This window comes from Apium graveolens, chromosome 2 (assembly GCF_009905375.1).
Source record: "Apium graveolens cultivar Ventura chromosome 2, ASM990537v1, whole genome shotgun sequence".
NCBI classification, from domain to species: domain Eukaryota; kingdom Viridiplantae; phylum Streptophyta; class Magnoliopsida; order Apiales; family Apiaceae; genus Apium; species Apium graveolens.
In genome coordinates this window covers 26,599,399-26,622,132 of record NC_133648.1, presented here as the reverse complement: position 1 = coordinate 26,622,132, position 22,734 = coordinate 26,599,399, and the positions used below count along the sequence as shown (strand labels likewise).

General features: G+C 33.2%; 4 protein-coding genes and 1 long non-coding RNA gene across 5 annotated transcripts; 2 read left to right on the top strand and 3 right to left on the bottom strand.

Moving 5' to 3' along the window:
- The first annotated feature begins 300 nt into the window (after positions 1-300).
- LOC141687114 (uncharacterized) lies at positions 301-954 on the top strand. The gene has a single exon (XM_074492282.1). The coding sequence runs from the start codon at positions 301-303 to the stop codon at positions 952-954; it is 654 nt and encodes a 217-aa protein (XP_074348383.1).
- Positions 955-1,619: 665 nt separating this feature from the next.
- LOC141687107 (uncharacterized) lies at positions 1,620-6,889 on the top strand. Its single transcript, XM_074492272.1, has 4 exons — positions 1,620-1,716; positions 1,816-3,372; positions 3,603-3,947; positions 6,801-6,889. The coding sequence occupies exons 1-4, from the start codon at positions 1,620-1,622 to the stop codon at positions 6,887-6,889; spliced, it is 2,088 nt and encodes a 695-aa protein (XP_074348373.1).
- A 1,253-nt stretch (positions 6,890-8,142) lies between these two features.
- Positions 8,143-13,529, bottom strand: LOC141707175 (uncharacterized). The gene is made up of 5 exons (XM_074510207.1): positions 13,392-13,529; positions 11,961-12,137; positions 10,898-10,985; positions 9,397-9,463; positions 8,143-8,491 (listed from the first exon to the last, which is right to left on the bottom strand). Exons 2-5 carry the CDS (start codon positions 12,112-12,114, stop codon positions 8,438-8,440), a joined length of 363 nt encoding a protein of 120 aa, XP_074366308.1. The 5' UTR covers positions 12,115-12,137; positions 13,392-13,529; the 3' UTR covers positions 8,143-8,437.
- Positions 13,530-16,721: 3,192 nt separating this feature from the next.
- On the bottom strand, positions 16,722-19,277 carry LOC141707173 (putative cysteine protease RD19D). The gene is made up of 4 exons (XM_074510206.1): positions 18,708-19,277; positions 17,744-17,863; positions 17,368-17,611; positions 16,722-17,187 (listed from the first exon to the last, which is right to left on the bottom strand). The coding sequence occupies exons 1-4, from the start codon at positions 19,170-19,172 to the stop codon at positions 16,916-16,918; spliced, it is 1,101 nt and encodes a 366-aa protein (XP_074366307.1). The 5' UTR covers positions 19,173-19,277; the 3' UTR covers positions 16,722-16,915.
- A 107-nt stretch (positions 19,278-19,384) lies between these two features.
- On the bottom strand, positions 19,385-20,610 carry LOC141707174 (uncharacterized). The gene is made up of 3 exons (XR_012569007.1): positions 20,516-20,610; positions 20,303-20,438; positions 19,385-20,223 (listed from the first exon to the last, which is right to left on the bottom strand). It is a non-coding gene; the product is annotated as an uncharacterized LOC141707174 (long non-coding RNA).
- Positions 20,611-22,734: the final 2,124 nt, after the last annotated feature.

Genomic DNA, 22,734 nt, shown 5'->3' with positions numbered 1-22,734 from the left:
TTAAGGGACTTGATACAGTCCCAGAACCCTAATTTTGTGTTCCTTTTTGAGACATTGGTTGATGTAAAAGATATGCTTGAGATTGCGAGCAAACTTGGTTTTGAGAATTCTTATGCAGTAAATCGAGTTGGTAGATGAGGAGGCTTAACAATAATGTGGAAACGTACTGTAGAATGTCAAGTTATTGAGGCGACTAATAACTTCATCAATGTTCAGGTGATGGATAACTCGACTGTAGCATGGAGGTTAACATGCTATTACGGTTTTCCAGAGAGATCTCGTCGTCAAGAAGCATGAAGCATGCTAAGAAATCTAGCTCATGGTGTTAATATTCCATGGTGCATTTGTGGAGATTTTAATGACATGTTATACACATCAGACAAAGCTGGAACTCACCCACATCCTCAAAATCTCTTAGATGGCTTCAGAAGTGCAATTGAGGATTGTGGTCTAGACGAGTTAGAGCTCACTGGTGGCGAGTTTACTTGGGAGAAAAGTAAAGGCACTTCGAACTGGGTGAGAGAGAGATTGGATAGGGTATTCGCAAATAATCTATGGTGGAGGAAATTTCCGTTGTGTAATCTTGCAGTCAAACACACTACCAAATCAGATCATGATCCGATCATCCTTGATACAGTTTGTGCTGGGTTTTCTAGGAAGAATTTCAGATTTTGTTTCGAAAATACATGGCTAAATGAACCTGATTTCAAAAAAGAAGTAGCAGATTTCTGGAGTGCTATTCCTGCAATTCATGTTCTTCCCAAGCTTTTGTCAGTAGCTTCTTTTATGGCGAAATGGGGAAGGAATTTCTTCCATAAATTTAGAGATAAAATAAAAAAACAGAAGGAGGTTCTTGATACACTTAAGGACATAAGTGATGACATTGGAATTCAGCAATACTTTGTGGAAAAAAATAAGTTGGAAGAGCTTTTGCTTCATGAGGAAATCTACTAGAAACAACGAGCCAAGGCTCACTGGTTGACTGAGGGTGATACAAACTCCAAATTTTTTCATGCAGATCATCGAAAAGGAAGAAAATAAACCATGTCCATCATTTAATAAATGATAGAGGGGAAACAGTGGACAACCATGAAGAGATGAGCCAATTAGCAGTTGAGTATTTTCAAAACATTTTTGCTGGAAGTCCAAATACAGCGGTGCAGGAAGATGATCACAGAAGGAGAGTGATTACAGACACTCAAAATCAAAGGCTTACAGCTAGCTTAACGTTTGATGAATTTACGAAAGCAGTAAAGCAAATGCACCCTGATAAATCAGCTGGACTAGATGGGTTTAGTCCGGCCTTCTTTCAACATTTTTGGAATCTGTTGGGTAAAGAAATTTTTAGCAGCTGTAATGAATGGTTGCGGGAAGGGAAATTTCCTTCTTTACTGAATGATACTATCTTAGTCCTTATTCCAAAGAAAGAAAATATGGAGCGTATGTCAGATTTACGTCCGATAGCTCTATGCAACGTTCTTTACAAGATTTTAGCCAAAGTACTGGATAACAGACTCAAGGAGATCCTCCCAGGAATTATATCAAATCACCAATCTGCTTTTGTTCCAGGATGAAGTATATCAGACAATATTCTGGTGGCTTTTGAGCTCTTACATTTCATGAAAAGGAAGAATAGAGGGCATGAAGGTGAGGTGGCTTTGAAGCTAGATATTTCCAAAGCATATGATAGAGTTTACTGGAAATTTCTTAAGAAACGTATGACAACCATGGGCTTCAACGAGCAGTGGGTAAATTGGATCATGTTATGTGTTTCAATAGTGAGCTACATGATTAATTTTAATGGGAAATAAGTAGGTCCAATTTTTCCAAAACGAGGTCTAAGGCAAGGAGACCCTCTTTCTCCTTACCTTTTTTTGTTTTGTGTGGAGGATTTATCTTATAAGCCGACCGTAGCAGAAGGTGAGGGACAAATCACAGGATGTCAAGTAAACTCAGTTGCTCCCAGCATCACTCACTTACTTTTCGCAGACGACAGTTTCTTATTTTTCAAAGCTTCAGTCCAGGAAGCAGCATCAGTGAAAGACATATTGAAGAGATATAAGCTGGAGTCTGGTCAAGCAGTTAATTATCAGAAATCTGGGATTTTTTTCTCAGCAAATGTGAGGAGGGATAAGCAGGTGGAAATTCTGTCTATTTTGGGGGTTACTAATACTATTTCAGGAGGGAAATACTTGGGACTGCCATCCCTCATCGGAAGATCTAAAAAAGGTGCGTTTAACTTTGTTAAGGAGCGAGTATGGCGTAAAGTTCAGGATTGGCAACACAAAAACATGTCAAAGGCCGGTAAAACGGTCATGGTAAAGAATGTTGCTCAATCTATCCCAGCTTTCAGCATGTCATGCTTCATGTTACCAAAATCTTTGTGCTCAGAAATGGAGAAGATGATGAATAGTTATTGGTGGGGGTCAAGTAGCAATAATAATAAAGGTTTGAGATGGCATTCATGGAGCAAAATGGCGACTGCTAAGTGTAGTGGAGGCCTTGGATTTTGTGATCTGCACGGGTTCAATGTAGTTTTACTAGGCAAACATGTCTGGAACTTCTGTCAACACCCTAATTCTCTGGTGGCTCGACTATTTCGAGCAAGATGTTTTCAAGATAAACATATTTTACAGGCCGGAAAAGGTACTGGTTCCAATTTTATTTGGATTGGTATTTGGGAAGCAAAGGAGAATCTGAAGAAGGGGTTTAGATGGATCATGGGAGATGGAAAGAACATTAAAGCGTTTAGGGATCCTTGGTTAAAAGATAAACCGGATTTCTGTGTAGAAGATGGCCCTTTGAACGGAATCAAAAATGAGAGTGTGGATAACTACTTTCGTCCTGGTACAAAAGAATGGGACGTGCATAAGGTGGTGCAAGCCTTTCATACTGATGATGTTCAACATGTCCTACAAACAAGAATTCATCCGGCAACGGTTAAAGACAGAATCGCTTGGCATAGCTCGAATACAGGTATGTATACTGTAAAAACTGGCTACCAATTTTGGCTATCGCAAAACAATGTCGAATCACCCACTTTGAATGCAAAGAGTTGGAACTCAATATGGAAGTTACAGGTGCCGTATAAGGTTAGAACTTTCATCTGGAGATTCTGCAATAATAGTATACCTGTAAGGAATAACCTACGAAGTCGAGGGATAGATATCCCTATTATCTGCCCAATGTGTTCTAACGATGTTGAACACCTATTACATATCTTCTTTGACTGTCCTTATGCTAAAGATTGTTGGCAGAAAGCTAATCTTCGCTATGCAATGCAAGAGGTGGAATCTGCTCCTGTCTGGTTACTCGAAAAGATGGCTACAGGATTGATCGAGGAGAAGGAAACTGTGGCTATGACATTATGGGGTATTTGATTTGCAAGAAATCAGAAAGTTTGGGAAGGTAAAGTGATTAGTCCATCATCAACAATGGAGATCAGCATGAATAAAAGCATGAATGGCAGGAAGCTCTGAATGTTAAACAGTCACAGATAGCAGTATTGCATACGAGACCAGCAGAGGACGTAAAGGACACTAAATGGAAACCTCCGAGGGAAGGGTGGCATAAACTGATTGTAGACACTTCTCTATTTACAGGAGAGCTCTCATACAGTGTGGGGATGATTCTACGGAATGAGGTTGGGCAATTTATTCAAGGCAAAAACATGAGGTTTCAGGGGCAGGTAACAGTATTGGAAGTTGAAGCTCGTGGGGTGGAGGAGAGTATAAGGTGGATTGAGGAGCTGGGGTTGCATAACGTGGAGATTGAGAGTGATTCGGAAACCACTGTGAAAGCAATGTCTAAAACAATGCAGTATTATAATGAAGTTGGCCATATTATTGAATTATGTCGGGTGAAGTTACAACAGCGGCAAGACCTGTTGTTAAACCATGTGAAGAAGCAGGCAAATTGTGTTGCTCACCTCTTGGCTAGGGTACCATGTTTGTCGAATAGCTACAATATTTTCTTATCTCCTCCGAGTTTATTGTTGGAGATTCTCTGTAGTGAACAATTATTTTAATGAGAAGTGTGTTTTCCATAAAAAAAAAAACATTAGTATCCCAATCTTCCAATCTTCCTTTGTTGCTTATAAATCTTTCTTTTTTACTCTAATCTTATTACATCCTGTCTTTCTTTGGCACTCTGCCCACCTAATTTTTACATATCTTTCTTTGTCATTTAATTCAAATCTTATTCACTAAAACTTATCTTTCTTTATCGTTTCATATACACTAGCTCTATAGCTCGTGCATAGTGAATTGATGTTATTTTGATTGTAATTATCGACAATATATTCATGTTGTTTCAGGATGGATCGATTAACTAAATATCTCTCTTTATGAAATTGAGATCGATGTCTTACTTAACGTGTTTTTTCTCAAAATAAATTGAATATGCGGAAATGAAATTGAAATATACGATCAAAATATAATACAAATGAAAGCACACATATCTCATGAATATAATTACAACTCATAAGAATGAAATATTGCGGAGTTAATTAAAGAGTTATTATAGTTGTTTACATGGCACAATTAGTGATACAAAATATAATGAATCTGAGGTAATCTTACTTTTCATATTAAAAAATGTAATGATTGGATATGAAAGCCGACACATTAAATATAATATTGTACAATTGACAATATAAATACTTTTGTCAATATACATCATTTTTTATGATAAATATATTAATAGATAGGTCAGTAATCAATGGTAATGAAAATTAAAAAATAAACTAAATTGGTTGAACTACTGATTTACGGTTTATCAAAAATCGAGACTTTATCGAAATGCTAAATCGAAATAATATTGAACATATTTTTATATTCTTTTTAAAATATTTAAGTAAAATAATTATATTTGAGATGTGTAAAATTGCATTTGTACACCCGTACTAAGTTATAACATTATTTTGTGTGCATTATTTATTAAAATAATAAGACTCTTAATCATCTTTACGCATCCCTCTTCTTCTTCCCTTATCTTTTCAGTTTCTATTCGGCAACTGTCTGATTTCTTCATTTAAAATCGTCATTCTTCACCAACTCGATGCTGAGTATATTTCTTCCTTTTCTTCTCTTCATAGCCTCAAATCGTGTGTTTGATTCGTCAAATTTTGACCGAAAAATTGCCGATTTTGATCAAAAATGGCAAAAATATTGTATGCTCCAATTTTGCTAAATAGATTGTTTGGTTGTCTTGTAGCAATTTATCGGCGAAATTTTTGATTTTCATACCACTGCAGTAATCTTATAACTCTTTTACTGATACCTCTGAAAAAAATTTAAATTGGTTAATATAAGAAAAATGATTCACCTTACTATTGTAAAATATTAATGTAACTGTAATGAACTTGATATTTTAATATTTTATTATATATATTCAAAATATTCAAACCAGTCTTAGTTTATATTCGATTTGGTCATATAATAAGAATCTCAACTTTATTATAAACCCCCTTCATAACCCACTCTTTTATTCATATACAAAGAGAATTTCTATTATATTTCTTGAATTTAATACTTGATACACTAACATTGTCATTTTCTGATTAGCTAACATATTAAATTTATTTGCTGAAAATAAATTTATTTTATATAAAGTCTTCAAAAAAATTAGAATTTAGTATATATACAGGCAAATATTATTAAATTTTATATATCTAATTATAGGTTGTTAATATTCAATGATTAATGGTAATATATATAAAATTATTAATACTAATGAGTTAGGTGTAATTAATATATGTTATTAAATATGGAAATTATTTATTTTTATTAATAAGGACTAATAATGACTTAAGTGTAATTTATACATGGTATTAAATTTGACAATTATTTGTATTTATTATTGAGGGGTAAATTAGTAATTTTGAATAAATTGTCTCACTCAATCCCCTATTTACTCTATTATATATATAATAGATTTTAGTGAGCTTTCATTTTATCTCCTTCCCTGCCGTTCATTAAGAATTACCCGTTCACCTAGTATTATTCTCAATTTATTTCAAGACTACACAATTTTATTATTTTTATTTCACTCACCCTACTTAAAAATAAATAGATATCATGTTTTTTTGTTTAGCTTTGACTCTCATGTCACATATATCTAAATGGCACTATGACATATCCAAATTACATTATTATTTATAAAAATATATGTGAATTGTAATGATACAATATAACGTATTTATAATTACATTTACACATTGGGATGATCCAAGTATTGAATAAATAAATTATTCTTTTAGTGTCAGAGTCAAACATGTCTCAATTGAATTCAGAATTTTTTTATGTTTTATGTACTTGCAAAAAAAGTTTTGAATTGTTCTTGTTATTATTTGTTTTGATGTGATTTTATAATCTTAGTTTTAATATAATCTTAGTCTTTTTTGGAGATTATTTGAAAAGCAATGGAATGAAGCTATTGTGTGTTGACCAAAATTATATTTCTCTTAATTGTGTTATTAGATAATTATTTTGTTTTTTTATTTATTTTATTGTTGGTTACTAAATCAAATTTATATATTTGTAATATATATATATATATATATATATATAATATACTTGATCTTTACATTGTTAATTTTTAAAAACATTGCTAGTTTATTTTAATATATATAACTTATAAATTAAAAAAGTTATGTTAAAAAAAGGTTTTGATACAAATCCCTTTTTATAATACCCATACATGTATTGCTCTAAAATGGATCTTTATTTAATTATTCAGTTTATATAAGTTTTAACTTACTTTTTAAAATTAAACCAGCATTAAATTACAAATATTGGCAGGTGTTGGGAGTGGTGGAGGTGGAGGTGATGGTACTAATGCAGTAGTGGTGGTGGTGGTGCCGCTGGCCCCTCCTCATAGTCTCCTGTAGCCCCAGTCAGCAGCAAAGCATAGCTGTGGGTAACAAATGAAAATTATATATTACTGTGGTTATCTATATGTTGTATATGTTGTTATGTTATGCTTCTGTTCTATTAGTCATGTACTGACATTCATGTGTCTATACTACTACTGCTAATATAGATGCAGATGGTTCCCAACTCCACCACTTTATCATGAGAACATGCTACTAGAGCCTTACTCCCACTCTTACCGCTAGCTCCCCTACCAGGCCCTTCAACCTTAATATTAAACTCAACTTGAAGCAAGGAGAATGCAAAGAGCTCCCCTAACAAGTAATATGATTACTTGCACCTTTTTTGCTTGACTTCCAGCTGCACCCACATTGTCCACAACTTTTCATTTCATATTGAGTAGAGAACTCGATTGTGTTCTCTTGCTGAAGTGGGGTTGTTCTGGAACATCTACAAACATATACTTGAAATGCAAAGTATAGACATAGGAAGATTTAAATATAACTAGTTTTTAGCAGAACAGAACTAGGGACATAGTACATCAAGGGTATAATTTTATGTAAAACTCGATTTGTCATTTTGTTTCTTTTCACTTTTTATCTTTGATTATATGGTGTTTTCTTTGTTATCAATGTAGCTATTCCGAGGAGGACCACGCCCTGATTAGTTGCAAAGAATTGAGCTTTCTAGGACTTAGATCAATTGGCCCATTCTCCAGTCAAGTACTCGTTTGTGAACAAGGACACTCATGGGAAGGTGTTGAAGAACATCCTTATGATGCCATGAGTTACCCGTTACCTAGACAACGCAAAACACTAAACCAAAAGAGTGAAAGCTATCGGACCTGGACATGTAGCTTATTACAGAAAGTATGCTTCAAACTCGTACCAATATCGCGACCTTGCTAGTTAATCTCTTGTAACTTTGGCACCTTGAATCACTTGACTTTGTCAGCCAGTAAGTGGACTCCTATAAACACTAAGCAACATGGCCTCCCTCAAGGATCGCTAAACGCGGCCAACAAGACATCTTTGCATAAGCATTGGCGACAGCAATTATATCAACACACTGTCAGTAATTTAGATCAGCTAAACACATTAACTATCATCTTTGATGCAGCAAAATGGATAACTTTGCTCCACTTACTAGTAATAAACTGAGCTCTGCTCTGTGCCTGTTATCCAGGATATGCCAACCCACTCATTGTTCCCTTGTGAGAGAGGATTATCAAGCTTAGAAATTCATGAAACTATGAAAAAGAGACAATCCATAGTTCTACAACCTGTATACTTTAACAATAGATAGATATTAAAAGTGAAATGACACATGCATCATAGTTTTACAACAAACTATGTCTACTTGTGAATAGCTCTAAACACTACTATATAATATCAATAACCTGTATACCTATCCCTTGAGGTTTGACAAGTTCATTCAGAAGCTACCCAGATGTACAAAATCATGTGCTAAATTATCCTACTTGTACAAGCCAAATGAAAGTGTACATCTGCCTTTCCATTCACGATCTCCAGGTGCTACCCAAATTGCAAGATGTAATAGACTATCTAGTCAAAATGCCCATCATCGTGCCAGGTATCGACTAAAAAATCTACCATCTCCTGCGAAGTATGAGCCCGGTATACGTTAGAGAACTTTCCCTCGTATAATGAAAACAAATTACAAGGGGAAGCACGGAGAATCTAATGGGTGTACTAATCCCAACAAAATCCCTTAATATTTCTCATAATACACATGATCAAACTTCCATAATTGGGTGTCAAATATCAAACTCCATTTTTTTATGTATCAAATATCAATTTGTTTTTATTTGAAAAGATTTAATAATTATCGATACACATAGTATGTTTTCTTTTTCTTCTTAAAAACAAATTTCTCATGAATAATTACTTCTTTATTAGTAATTCCACGCTAGTTAAAATGTAGGCCAAATGTCATCCTGCTGCCTCAAAGGATGCACAGTTAAATTCCTATTAGCACACAAAATTCCATAATCATATATTTTCCTGTACATATGAAATGCATATGCCTCGTTTTATGTACCTCATTGACAAAAAGCCCAGGTAATTTTACAAAAACGATAAATTGATCAACTCTAGCTTGATTATGAACTTTGATATAAATGTCGAAATAATTACGGAACACAGGTCCTTTGTCCCCAACATAAACAGTGGCATCAATTGCCATATTTTTTATGTTCTCAGTTATGTCAAAACAAAAGGTTTTTCACTTTCCATGTTCTATCTTACAGAATTCGTAATCTCTAGCTTGCTTTCGAACTTTGGTTCAATATTGGACTATTAGTGAAGGTTGTACCTAGTACAACACCTATATCCCAAATGTGACGTTGCGGCAACAAGTGTCATTAATACTATATAAGTTCTCAGATATGTTAAAAACTAAAGGCTATTCACTTACCAACAGATATATGAATACTATTAATAGAACTTACTGAACACATTTAAAAGTGGAATATTATGTACTATCTACTGTACAAGATTCTTACCGTCAAAGAGATTGGCTCAGTGAAAGGTTCAGTAGTTGAGAGCAAGTCTTCATAAGTTGTTGTCCAGCTGCAAGGTATTATTATAAAAATAAACTTATATACAATAATGTGTTGCCCAAAAAATCTAAGACTAGGAAATAGCCTGTATAAGTCAATATAAAAAATATCAGCATGCAGAGTAAAGTATACAGAACTGTCCGTAATGGATTAGGTGGTTCAATTGTATTAGGCAAGTCAAGAATGTCTGCTATCACTTATCATGGAAATCGTCATGCGAGGAGTTGCTCATTTATTTAATTATGTGTGGTTGAATATCATTAGGTCGAAGATATCGATAGTAACACATATCATGTGGTACAAGATATCATCTGGAGATAGTCCATGGGTTTCTATCAGTTCCATAGGTAGATGAATTTATTTATACTCTCTTTATCAGTAGGCTGTCCAACATTTATAAATTCAAGGCTAGATATTCTGTTACTTTCTTTAATTTTAACATATATCTTGTTGGTATTATATTAAAAAATTACAAAATTTACTGCGGAATTGATCTACTTAAGTTTTAGATCCAGCAGCTATCATTGTACTCAAGATCCCACATCTACTCAGATTTTGAAGGAATATACAGATTATACAAATGTCACTATAAAACGTCTTTTAACAATACCGATAACTGTGCAAAAGGTACAGACGCCTCATATTGATTAGTATTAGAATGGGTATTAGAGACTTATATTGCGTAGTGCTCTGGTTGATGTAATTCATCTAAAGGAAGATGAAACCACGAGAAGAATGATTGATATAACTCACTCACAAGGAATACTTCGCTACAGTGTGGGTGAGTTGTCAATTCAAAGCATGTTGATATATATGAAATATTGAAGGGGAAAAGTATACATTGCAGCTGACTACTCTGTACCCTCAATCTTATCTCTAAAAAGCAGTGAACATCAATAGACTTCTTACCAGTGGAGAAATCTAACTAGAGTTTTTCTCCAGTAAAAGAATTAGATGCAACAAACAATTTGTGGAATTGGAGCTGCAACCAACCGACGACAAGGACAACCTTGTGATATCTACCTCCCATGATATAGCAACAGTAGTATTCAATTATCTAGTGTTTATTGATAAATCTTAAATATTTGGGATGCAGATGCTTGTCATGATGATAAATTATGTTAGTTCATAATTATTACAAATACTATTAGTCCGATCATATCCACTTTAGCTCTTTAAGACAATGAATATTTCAGTAACAAACCCTATAGTTTCAGGTTCTAATGTACATTTACCGATAAAACTATATAAGTGTTACTAGTTATGCCACATTACAAAAACAGGAAAGCATGCCCAGGGAAGGGAGTGAGACGACCCCTTAGAGCAAGTAGACTGCTTCCTTACTTTCGCAACTGGCGTCTTTAGGTTATTTTAAATGATAGAATAGCAGTAAGACAAAGGTAGTTATTGCACTAAAAGATAGCAATGTTTCAAAAAGGCCTACCTTATTACTGGATCTTTTGGCGTTCTCTGTGGCCTTTTAGATGTATCTCCAATCCATTCTCTTCTAATCTCATGCCAAGCAATTTCGCCTACAAAACAGATTTCACAAATTACAATTTTTTCACTTATATCGACAAAGAAATAAATAACTTGGTCATAATTATATGTATAGAGACACTTTTATAAAGCTTTTATAATTTTGCAACATTTAATCTCGAGAACATCATAGGAATGCATAGGTGGTGGCATCTTATAGTGTAAAATGATCTGTTGAAATAAGTAGGGGACACTTATGGGTGGAGGCTAGGAATTTAAAGACAACCATTTCAAATAAATATTCTACAGTACAGTGTCCACACCAAAGCCTAAATATTTATTAATTTATTCAATTCTACATTTATCTCACCCTAAAATATAGTAATATCATTCTGTAGGCAGTATCACACAAATAAGATAGCGATTTACATAGTAAACTCCATGTTTGATTTCAGATTTATATTATTGATCCTTTGGTGCATGATACTACAACTAAATACTGCCTATGATGACTAGGATGATGTTCTCATTGATTGATATAGTAATTTTCATCTTATACAGAAATAAAGTGTTGCACTATCGACCTAACTATACTCAATTGCCCAATCCATCTATCAAAATATTCAAGCAGAAAACATTCATATTTAGCATGAAAATGCACACAAGAAACTCCCTTAAGCTAGTGAAAGAAGAAACTTAAAACACAGGGCAATGTTGGAACCACCTTACAAAATTTTCTAATGCTGCTTTCCTACAGAGTAAATGGGCGAGAAGAAGATGCATCTGTTAGCAATGTGGAAAATGCACTGTTTTTTTATAACTTATTTTGCTGCTTTTAAGGACAGAAACATAAATAAGAGGATATATAAAGATCTTGAAAGTCCAGTTAATAACTGAAATGCCTAAGCAAATTCCATTATAACTTATAATTCTTCCACATGTAAGAACAATTATACTTGCTCAATTTAAGCATTTAAAAAACGAAAATCTATCAATGTTATGCTATAATTTCCCCTAATTAATATTACCGTGATTAACAAACACAGGACTGTTTCCGCCTTTCTCTCCACCTTCCTCTGGCATTTTTCCATCATTTCTTGATACGGAACATATCAAAGGTTGCTTCTCATTTTTACAGGAACTTCGTGTATCGACTTCCATCAACTTTAGACTGACAATCATTCCCCTTCAATGTAACAAAGTACCTATACACACATAATTTCTTCTTAGAAGATCTTTCAGCTGTATTTATCAAATATACTCAACAGGTCATTGATCTTGTACAAAAGATTAGCTCTGACTAGATAGATTCTCTAGATACAATCAGTACAGGAACTTACAAACAAATAATACAAATTAAAGCATTATCCTCCAAATTTGTGTTCAAGATATATTTATCGTGCTTAGTTCACAATTTATATTTTTATTTATTAAAAAAATCTGAACAATTTAAAGTAAGCCACATGATTTCCAAATGCAGTAATATTTGACTAGATAATACTTTTGATAGTTCACCCTTCTTCATACTTATATAAATAAGAAAACCTTCTCCAAAAGGAGAATAGTTAAATTTTTTATATGACTATGCAAATCTTATACTTTAAACACTACCCTTCACTCACAAAGGTAGACCAGAAAAAAAAATCCACTAAGACACATTCTCACTGAATAACACAAATAAACGGTAATATTAAGGTGTCCCTAATATGACACTTTTAGAGATAGACCTTATAGAAGAGTACGAACTCTAGACCTCTGGGCTTAGTTACCAACTCTATCCAAATTAGTAGAAGCCGTTAAAATGGATTAATTACTTTTTGACACGAGAGTAGCTAAATTGCAGGTCAGTAATTTAAATGCCTAGCACAGAAACAATTAATAACAGAGTGAAGATCAATTTTTCCATCAGTAATACCCAACATTAAACTCCGAAAATAGTTCTATTACTTAAAAATAAAATTGGAACAAAAGATTACACTTTTCGCAGTTAGATCCCAATAATTCATTCAAAAACATTACACCTTATATTATCTGCACAACATCCAGCCTCCTCATACATTCAAATCTAACAACAATTCAAGATTCACATGTACACAATATTTATCACTACATCAACATCAATCTAGCATTCAGAATTATAAAAACTCAAGATTTGCTTAAATTAGATGTTAAATTAGTCAACTTCAGTACATTAACACAACAATAAATCAACTCAACTCAAACAATTGTTCTGCAACAAAGTACATTCAATAAAATAAACACCTACATTCAAATTTTTTTTTAAAAAAAAAACATGTTCTTGACAAATTCTCAAAAACTGACTAAACCTATCAAAACCCAAGAATTTATTGACCCAAAAGTGACAATGCATTAACATTCAAGAACTTCTACAACATATAAAAAATAAAATAAAAAATAAAAAATAAAAAACAAGAAAAATAAAAGAGAAAAGGACATACCTTAATGGAGAGGAGGTTCTTTGAAGGAAAGAGAGAGTAAAAGCAGAAAGAAGGATTTAAAGAAGGGAGAAAGAGAGTATATATAGCAGCTTACCTTTTGTCGGTATTACATATACACACAAATGTATGTATGTATGTATGTAAAGTGTCACTTTCTTGGTTCGGTTGGCTTCCTCTCGTGTGTTCCCAAAACTAGCTTTTGTTGGGCCCACAGTGTTGTAATAAAATAATATTATAAACAGTACCTCTTATTGTTTAATTAATATTATGTATCGTCCCTACCATTTGTTTACATTTTTGTTTTTTGGATGTCTCTTCCGTTTACATTTCAAAACTTTTCAAAAATAGTAAAAATTTTATAATATTTAAAATAACTATATTCACTACTTATCTCCATTATACCCACTTTATACATATAATATTAATCGGTACCACTACTTTACTCACTTTTTTAACTTTCCTTCACTACTTAATCATTTTTTTTACATTTGGGTTGGAAGGAGGGAGTAAAAAGTAATGAATCTTTTTGTTTAATTTATTATTTATATTTTCTTTTTTTGATGGGGTGGGTGAGGTGGATAAAATTAAGATAATATTAAAAGAGGTGAATCTTTTTATGTATTTGTAATAAAATGTTATTAAAAGACAGTGAATCTTGTAATTTTGTTTAATTGAATTATTTTACATTTTGATGGAATATTAAGTGAGGTGGAAAAGAAAGGTGTAAAGCGGATAAGTTTTGTTTTGATGTGTATGCTAGAAGTGTGTTACACGCCCACAATAAGATAAGAATAGCCCCCACCTAATTCAAGAATCTTAGATTTTCTGAATACACGTTTTTTATGAGGCATATATTTTGGACTAAATATATATTATATTAGGGGTGAGTTCTATGGAGTCCACCTTTTTATCGGAGTCTTCGGAGTCCATCTACGTTCTGCAAATAAAATATATTGTAAAACGTGTTATTTTGCGAAACATGTTACACAAATAGCATAACTTCAACAAAATCATGCAAATCTCATATATTTACGGTACAATATGTATGTTGTGTAATATGTTCTGTAACATGAACATTTATGTTCTGCAAACTAAACATGTTTTGTAGAATATATATTTTTGCAATGTTCTGCTTGTAAAATGTATGCAATTACTTTTAAAATGTGCCAAAACAAGACATCTTTCGGGGGTAGTAATATTAAGTGGTAGAGATGCTGTTTATCAATTCAGTGCAGATATTTTTTAAAATTTTATATTCTAATAATTTCATTTTACTTTATGTTAGAAGACTTTTTATTTTTTATTTCATTAATCACAAAATCTTAGTGACATCAACCGCTTCGAAAAATTTAATCATTACTCTTACATTCTACTGGTTCTCGTAATTTACATACAATATTAAAAAAAAATGTATGAAATATTTACAATGATACTTAACTATTCATGAATATATTTTTCTTTTATTTATGTGATTGTCAAATATTCTGTTCAAAATATGTTGAGGGTTGTTTTTTAAAAGAAACGCATTTTTAAAGTTGTTAATGGCCGTGGTTGGGGAGTGTTAGGCTTAAATAATGTTTTCCTAGTTTTTTCTTAGTACTGGGCCTGAATCCTGATGTGATAAAAGCCTAATTTGCAGTTTTGTTTGGCAAAATAAGCCCAGCCCAAAATAGTTACCAAAACAAAACAAAACAAAACAAAACTGTAGAGCAACTCAATGCCACCAGAAGTTGACATCGGTATCAATTTCATCTGGGATCCTAATTAGACCTGACCTGGTAAAACAGGTTTGAATTCGAATAACTGAACCGAAATTCATGAAATCGAGATCTGAACCTAAATCCAAATCATATAATTCGATAATAATCCGAATAATAAATTAAATAGATCTAAAAAATACCCGTAGCGAAAAATTAACCGGAAATGATTCAAAATACTAGATCTGATTATAAATTGGAACTGAATAAAATCAAGTCGTATATTATTTGAATCGAATATGATCTCAAATAAACAAGATTCATACTTGAATGTATTTTATGTTCGTGATAGTATAATTATTTAATCATATAATATTTTGTAAAAGTAAATTATATTATATAAAAAGTACTAGATTTAATAATATGATACTTTTTTAAGTCTCACAAAATTAAAAAAAATAAATAAGTTATGATCTGAAAATATCGGAACCAAATTTTGTCCAATCTTTATCTACATTTCATCCACTTTTAATCCGAATTAGACCCGAATCAAATTACATCCGAACTGATCTGAATGACCTCCAATTATATCATAATCCGAAAGTGAAAACTGATCCGGAATTGATCCGAGCCGAAATCGATCTGGTTATCGATTTGTCAGGTCTAGTCTCAATGGTACATAAAATATCATTTTTTTATGCAATTAGTAAAGTTGACATCCTAGATTACCAATCATTGGAGTATTTTTTGAAAGAAAAAAGCTAAAAATGATACAAAATAAAAATATAAAATATACTCCCTCAATCCAACCCAATTGTTATCTTATATAAAAGAGTGTTTAGCACGCATTTTAAAATGAATATAATGAATAGTTCTATAACTTTTTTCAAAAATTTTATTTTTTTGAATAAAAGAAGAATGTTTAAATTTTTATTCATAATTTTTTTAAAAAAAAATTATAAAATTATATTATTTATTCATATTAAAATGCGTGTCGAACACTCTCTTACAAACTTCTCTTACAAACGATAACAAATGAGCGGCAAAGTTGACAATTTCCCCCTTATAAATAGTGAAGATGTTGTAAGAAGATCGGACAAGAGAACCCCCGGTAATATAGAGGAGCAATGCTAAACATAAAAAAAAATACAAATAAATGTTAAAAAAATGACGTGCAACAGCTGATGTAACAGTATAAAATAATTTAATTAGCCCTAATTTTAATTGGTGTAAGTAGTGAGCAAATAAGAATATGACAAGTTGGATTTATAACTACTCGTCTGGTATTTTCAATATACAGTATCTTATAGAAACATCTGTAAATAACATTAGTTGAAAAATCTTTACAAACACATTCTTGTCATTGACATTTGAGCTCTTGACATAGTATTGAGAACATTTTCTCGAGAGAAAATAGTATTAAGAAGTAAGAACAGAAAAAAAAAATTAATTTTCTTTTTAAGAGGTTCTCACATTTATATATATTCATAGCAGTGTGATACTTTTATAAATCACTTTTTCATACCAAAATTATGAAGAATAGAAGTCAAATTATGTCATACCAAAATTTGATACTTTAATACTTTTCGCACAAAATTATATTAATGAGTATAGATTCATAGCAGTGTAACACTTCCATAAATCACTTGTTCTGTCTTATTTTTCAGCCAAGTTCAATGGTCCTATATATCGACCATGCTTACACCACAAAGTGTTCAGAAGGTTACAACACATTTCTTACATAATTTACACCTAGAGATACTCCATCATTTGAATTAATCACGCCGGAATTACCAGCCATGACAGAAACTTAAAGCAACATAATACTCAGGAAATTTTGGTCATCACAGCAGAGACCATAGAGCTCATCCCACACATGTTCCGGCCACGACAGACACGATAGTACCCCTGCTCACCCCAATTCTCTCCCCATGAGTTCTTGATGATCCAATACGGTGTGTTACCGAGCCTTAGAATGGAGAAACCTTTTGCGCCATATCCCACAAGTAGAACCCCATGGTTGAGGAATTTTTTACCACATATCAGCGGACATGAAACACCGCCTATGTATGTTTGCATGAACACAGCATTCAACCCCACTGCACAAACGATCAACTTTAGTTAACTCGCAGTTCTCCTTCAATTCCATTTTTACTACATAATAACTGCAAATACCGCAGTTTGATGGATGGATAGTAGTTGACAACTTGCTTGCTTAAGCTCGGTTGGGGAAAGTTCATTATTTTAGAAAACTATTTTTCAATGGTAATCAAAATTACCTGCAAGGGGGCCGTGCTGGACTAGATGAGCAGCAATTTGCTCCTCGTCGCTAGGGATATTGGTGAAATTGGTGACACGGACTGCTATTTTATTGGGGTCAAATTTGCAATCACCTCGCTTCCCTGTATAAGGGTAGGCATCTTCTTCCTGAATACCTCCGGCTTTAATTAAATATTCATAAGCATTCGTCATAAGACCTCCTGAGCATCCATCATTACAAGAGCTCTTGTCCTTTGCATCACACTTCACCAACCACAAAGAAAAACTTAATAGCATATCCAGATTAATGATCTACTTTAAAGAGACGAGTTCAAATAAATTTAACGAATACTGCTTATTATGTAAAAAATTAAGAGTCTCTGTAGGAAGGCTAACCGTGTGATCACAATCTACAAGTTGCTGTTCACTTAAACTGGAAAGCTTTCCAGTTGCAATGAAGTTGGCTCCCTCAATAGAACCCGTGGTGCTAAAAGCCCAGCATGATCCACATGAACCCTGCACAGAAACAACTTGTAAAATGATCAATGTTGTACATAGCCAGAGACGGAGGCAGGGGGAAGGCCCTTAAAGGCCAGCTTGTTTGAAACCATGTTTTCTTCCCCAATCACCATTGTTCGAATCTTAGGTCTATCTTTCTTGGTTACTTTTTTTTCTTTTTGTACAATTCTTGCAGTGTTTATTAGCTATTTCTTATTTTAAAAATATATAACATAAACTCAGGGGCCCCTCAAATTTTGCTCCCACCTCCGTCACTATACATAGCATTATACAAAGCTAGTGCCTGATCCTAGCTAGTAAATATCATTTTCATATCCTATCTCAAATCTATATACACGTGGATTTCACCAAAGTTATTACATATTACGCATACAAATATTGTGAGGGCAGCCAGAAAATGATGAACACGGTAATTAAATACATAAAAAGGGAAATGCCCTTTCTAGGATCTTGATTTTGATCTTATCTTAGTATTCTAACATTGAAAACATATATTGAGACTCACTTGAGGGGTCAACAAGAACCGAAACACCGTTTCTGTACTTACAAAGTAGTGATCATATATACATAGTAATCCTGACTAGCAATTAAGTGAAGATATATACTCTACGATTAGAGAAAATAAATACAAGCCCGCATAAGAAATCTTATAAGATGTATATTTCTATAGGAACAAGCCCGGTTCTTAAGTTCTCAACTAAACATCAACTTCATGATACAAATCAATTAGGACAAAACCATGGATTTACTTTAATTTTTCAGAAATAAAATTAATAATTTACAGTAATATTTAAGAAGTTGAAACCAATTAACCAAACATATATACAAATATTGGACTGACCTGCATCTTGACGGGAGTAACAGCACCTTTCTCTCTCCAATCAAAACTCTCCGGCAAGCCCTTAACATCCAACACCGGAGCTTCCCCACCACCACCTAAGAGGGCCCCACTCTTACCACCCTTAACACCCAAAAACCTAGTCTCAAACTCCTCTTCAGACAAATCAGAAAACTGAGTCACCCCATGCACAGCCGTTGGATCAAGCGCCTGATGCTCAGCTGCCCTCATCATATTCTTGGCGAATATCCCCAGGCGGTGCATGTACTCTTCTCTTGAACTGTACTCTTTCCCGTACTTGTTCATGAACGATATGAAGCGCCGCTCCGTGGCGGTGCCGATCAGGTTACTGTGTTTTTCGCTGAAGTAACGGTCGGTGACTTGGCGGATGTTGGTGGTGGTAGAGATGGTGGGGGCGTAGGTTAGCAGGACGATGAACAGTGAGTAAGTTAGCAGGAGTTTCATCATTTTTTCTCTGTTTTGGGATGAGGGTCTGTGTTTTGTAATGAGTAATGACCTCGTTTACATGTGTGAATAAAAAACTATCTGTGTGCAGTAAAAATTATAAAGGCTGGGCTGCGATTTTCTATTATTTATATTTATTACTTAAGCTTACATGCAACCTACAAGTAACAGACATGCAACACGTGGACACAAGTATCTTCAGCTCTCAACACGTACACAGCAGCTGCGAACCTACGTGTTGCTAACACATCATCAGAAAAATTGAGTTGTAACTTCTTTGAAATGAAAACAAGCCTATATAGTATATACTATTATTACATCTGTTGATAGTTATAAAACACGAATGCCATTAGAAATTGCCCACGCTGCCTCCATCTTTACATCAGACTCATCTTGTTCAAGCAATTTGCAGAGAGACTCTATCAAGCCAGCTTCATCCCTGTAGATTAACAAGATTAGGTAGGCGTAGCTCATCAAATTCAAGTCAAATGGTACTCATGTAGATAAGTGTCTTCACTTAATCAGCTAAAGTCATAAAAATATGAAACCAACTTTTATCGATGTTCTGCTTCGAACAGCTAGGTTTAAAATTATCTGGCAAGCTTCTTAAATTTAGAATGTAACATGCTCTTCTCAAGGCATCCCACAAGCTGAAAATCTTCGGTCATATACTGAAACAATGGAAAGTTTGTTTAGACAGTGTGGCCCTTCTATAATACAATATACAAGCATGTATCATAACGAACACTGTCAAACATCGGCACATTTCTTCACAAAATCATTCACTCTAATAAATTTATTAAAACCCAATCTACTAACTGAACAACCTGAGATGGAGAACAAACGCGATAATTTGAGTTAAATATGAACACTCACACAAATACAAACACTAATTAACACATCAACACACTGTGATGTGAACAACTGCCAGGAGCAGGGCCAAGTTGTTTACAGTATCAATTTCAATATCAGATTTTGCAACAATTTCCTGAGCAAATTCCAAAGCACGATAGTCGGATGATGCACAAGCTAAGCACGTCAATGCGATCACAACCTACACAATTGCGGGTATCCCTTGTTATGTCACATTGACCAATATGGGAGAACTAACCAACTAATATAATGACGATTACCTTTTCGACTAATTGATAGAAACGATTATTCTTATATAAGCTTCACAAGGGATGGAATTGCTTGTTCCTTCATCAAATTGCTGCATTCGTGATACTTTGCACTCAAGAGGATGTCAACAGCCACTTACTGTGACGACTAATTAAAATACAAAATTGTTAAAAATGTCTTTGTAATAAAATTCAAAATGCACACAATGCATCAACACAACAAACCTCTAAGTCTCCCATGTCAAAAATCCGAATAAGGCGCTCAACAACATCATAGCTTAGCACATGAGCAACTTTTGCATCTGTTCATAGAAATTCTGTTGGTGAAGCATACAGTAATTCTTATCTTTCGAGCATATAAAATGAAGAATAATTTGTAGTCTGCAACCCACTTTTATTTTTCATTTTTGCGATTTGGGTCTACATTATTTTCTCTGTCAACATGCACCCCATAAAATTAATTTCGCTTCTATTTGCACCCCACTGACGACTTTCCATCCAAGATAGACCGTTAACTTTAAAGGAAGCGGGGGAATTTCAGTAAATTACTAATTAAAACGGAAGAAAATAAGAGTAATTGGTACTTTGTAACTCATTACTTTGGGTGTTTTTTCAATTCGGTTTATATTATATTTTCTTGCAAGTTACATCTTAAACTTTGAATTTCGCTTTGTTTTACACCCCTGGACCGTTTTTAACTTTTATATCACTGGTAAAATCGGAAATTTCTGGTCTCCAAGAACAAATTGGCTGATCCTTCGATTTCTCAATCCAAACATACAAATCGATTCATGTATTTATTTATTGGTTTGGACTGGTAAATTTAAGGATCCGGCGATTTGTTCTTGAAGACCAGAAATTTCTGATTTTACCACTGATATAAAAGTAAAAAACGAGGAACAAAACAAAGTGAAATTCAAAATTGAAGGTGCAACTTGTAAAGAAACATAATATAGACCCGAATTGAAAAAAATACCCAAAGAAATGGGTTACAAAGTGTCAATTACTCTTATTTTCCGTTGTTTTAATTAGTAATATACTGAAATGCCCCCGCTTCCGTTAAAATTAACGGTCATCTTGGATGGAAAGTCGTCAATGGGGTGCAAATAAAAGCGAAATTAATTTTATGGGGTGTAAGTTGACAGAGAAAATAATGTAGATCCAAATCGCAAAAATAAAAAATAAAAGTGGGTTACAAACGGCCAATTACTCTAAAATGAACTAAAAGGTCGGAAAACCTGTTAACTATACAAATTAATTTATGTAATTGCTCGGTAGGCATGTTTAGCTTCTTAAAATCCATATACATCGTATCACACACTAGAAATTTGCTGAATTCCATGAACTCTTTAACATCGACAGTTTCTAGGTTCTGAAGTTTAGTATCAACATTTGTAAAAGAGCCTATCAATCAATTTTCCTTCACTCAAAAATCACTATAGAATGTCAGAAGTAATCAACCAATAAATCCCAGTTTGTTAGTATCTGACCCAAGTTACACTCTTTAACGAAAAACTATGGTCCGATAGATGGACTTGGAATAGAATAAACATTAAGGACAACAAAAGAATACAACTATATATGTGTTTTATAACAAATATACCATAGATCTCAACTTTTAACCAACAAAGCCAACACTAATGCACGGTCATATATACACATACATACAAACCTCTTCCAGGCTGGTTAACTCATTCATCTTTATTTTAGTGGTACTAGAAAGAGCGGGACGACAATTCAAGCCGACAACATCAAATATAATTATGAATGTTTCTCTTCTGTGACCTCTCAATCTACTGTAAAGAAAAAAAGTCTGATGGTCAATATACACGATAACTCATCATTTAGAAACAATGAAATAGTTCACATGCTTTTATCAATTATAAATTTTGAAAAATCTTTGGTGTACAGAATTGTGTACAATATTTTGTATATAATGACATGTGGTGAATTTTAATTGGAAAGGGTCCATGCATTTACATAAATAACACTAATTAAAACACTACACATCCAGTGTCATGTCATTCTGTATAATTTTTTTTACAAAATTCTGTACACCTAGCACTACTCATAAATTTATAAGGTATATGAAAAAATTGCTTTTCATTTATTTAATATTTTTGTAACCACAAATGTAATCGAGTTTCCTCATGTCGTAAGAATTAGATATAAACATATGCTTTGACCTAACTAACACGGAGGAATAAATGTAAAAATCTATTGCTTCATTAATACGTGTTAAAAGAGGAAAATTAGTTCGACATCATAGTATCGGAGCCAAAAAAACCATGGGGCTAAATTAAGGTTAAAAATGAAGTTAAAATTGTTTAAAGTGGAATTCTACCATGTTGAGATCTTTACACATTACATTCGTTCTAAAATTACATATCAACAAAATATTTCAAAAAATACTAGAGTTTATTTCACAAAATAATTCTTTATAA

Coding starts and splice junctions, on each gene's coding strand:
- LOC141687114 (XM_074492282.1), top strand. CDS start 301: ATGCTAAGAAATCTAGCTCATGGTGTTAATATTCCATGGTGCATTTGT.
- LOC141687107 (XM_074492272.1), top strand. CDS start 1,620: ATGAAAAGGAAGAATAGAGGGCATGAAGGTGAGGTGGCTTTGAAGCTA. Junction 3,373..3,602: donor TGTGGCTATGACATTATGGG/GTATTTGATTTG, acceptor CTCTATTTACAG/GAGAGCTCTCATACAGTGTG. Junction 3,948..6,800: donor CCTCTTGGCTAGGGTACCAT/GTTTGTCGAATA, acceptor AAATATTGGCAG/GTGTTGGGAGTGGTGGAGGT.
- LOC141707175 (XM_074510207.1), bottom strand. CDS start 12,114: ATGATTGTCAGTCTAAAGTTGATGGAAGTCGATACACGAAGTTCCTGT. Junction 9,464..10,897: donor CCAAAAGATCCAGTAATAAG/GTAGGCCTTTTT, acceptor AATACCTTGCAG/CTGGACAACAACTTATGAAG. Junction 8,492..9,396: donor CTGAGCCAATCTCTTTGACG/GTAAGAATCTTG, acceptor CATACTTCGCAG/GAGATGGTAGATTTTTTAGT.
- LOC141707173 (XM_074510206.1), bottom strand. CDS start 19,172: ATGATGAAACTCCTGCTAACTTACTCACTGTTCATCGTCCTGCTAACC. Junction 17,864..18,707: donor TTACTCCCGTCAAGATGCAG/GTCAGTCCAATA, acceptor GTTTCTGTGCAG/GGTTCATGTGGATCATGCTG. Junction 17,612..17,743: donor TTGTAGATTGTGATCACACG/GTTAGCCTTCCT, acceptor TGGTTGGTGAAG/TGTGATGCAAAGGACAAGAG.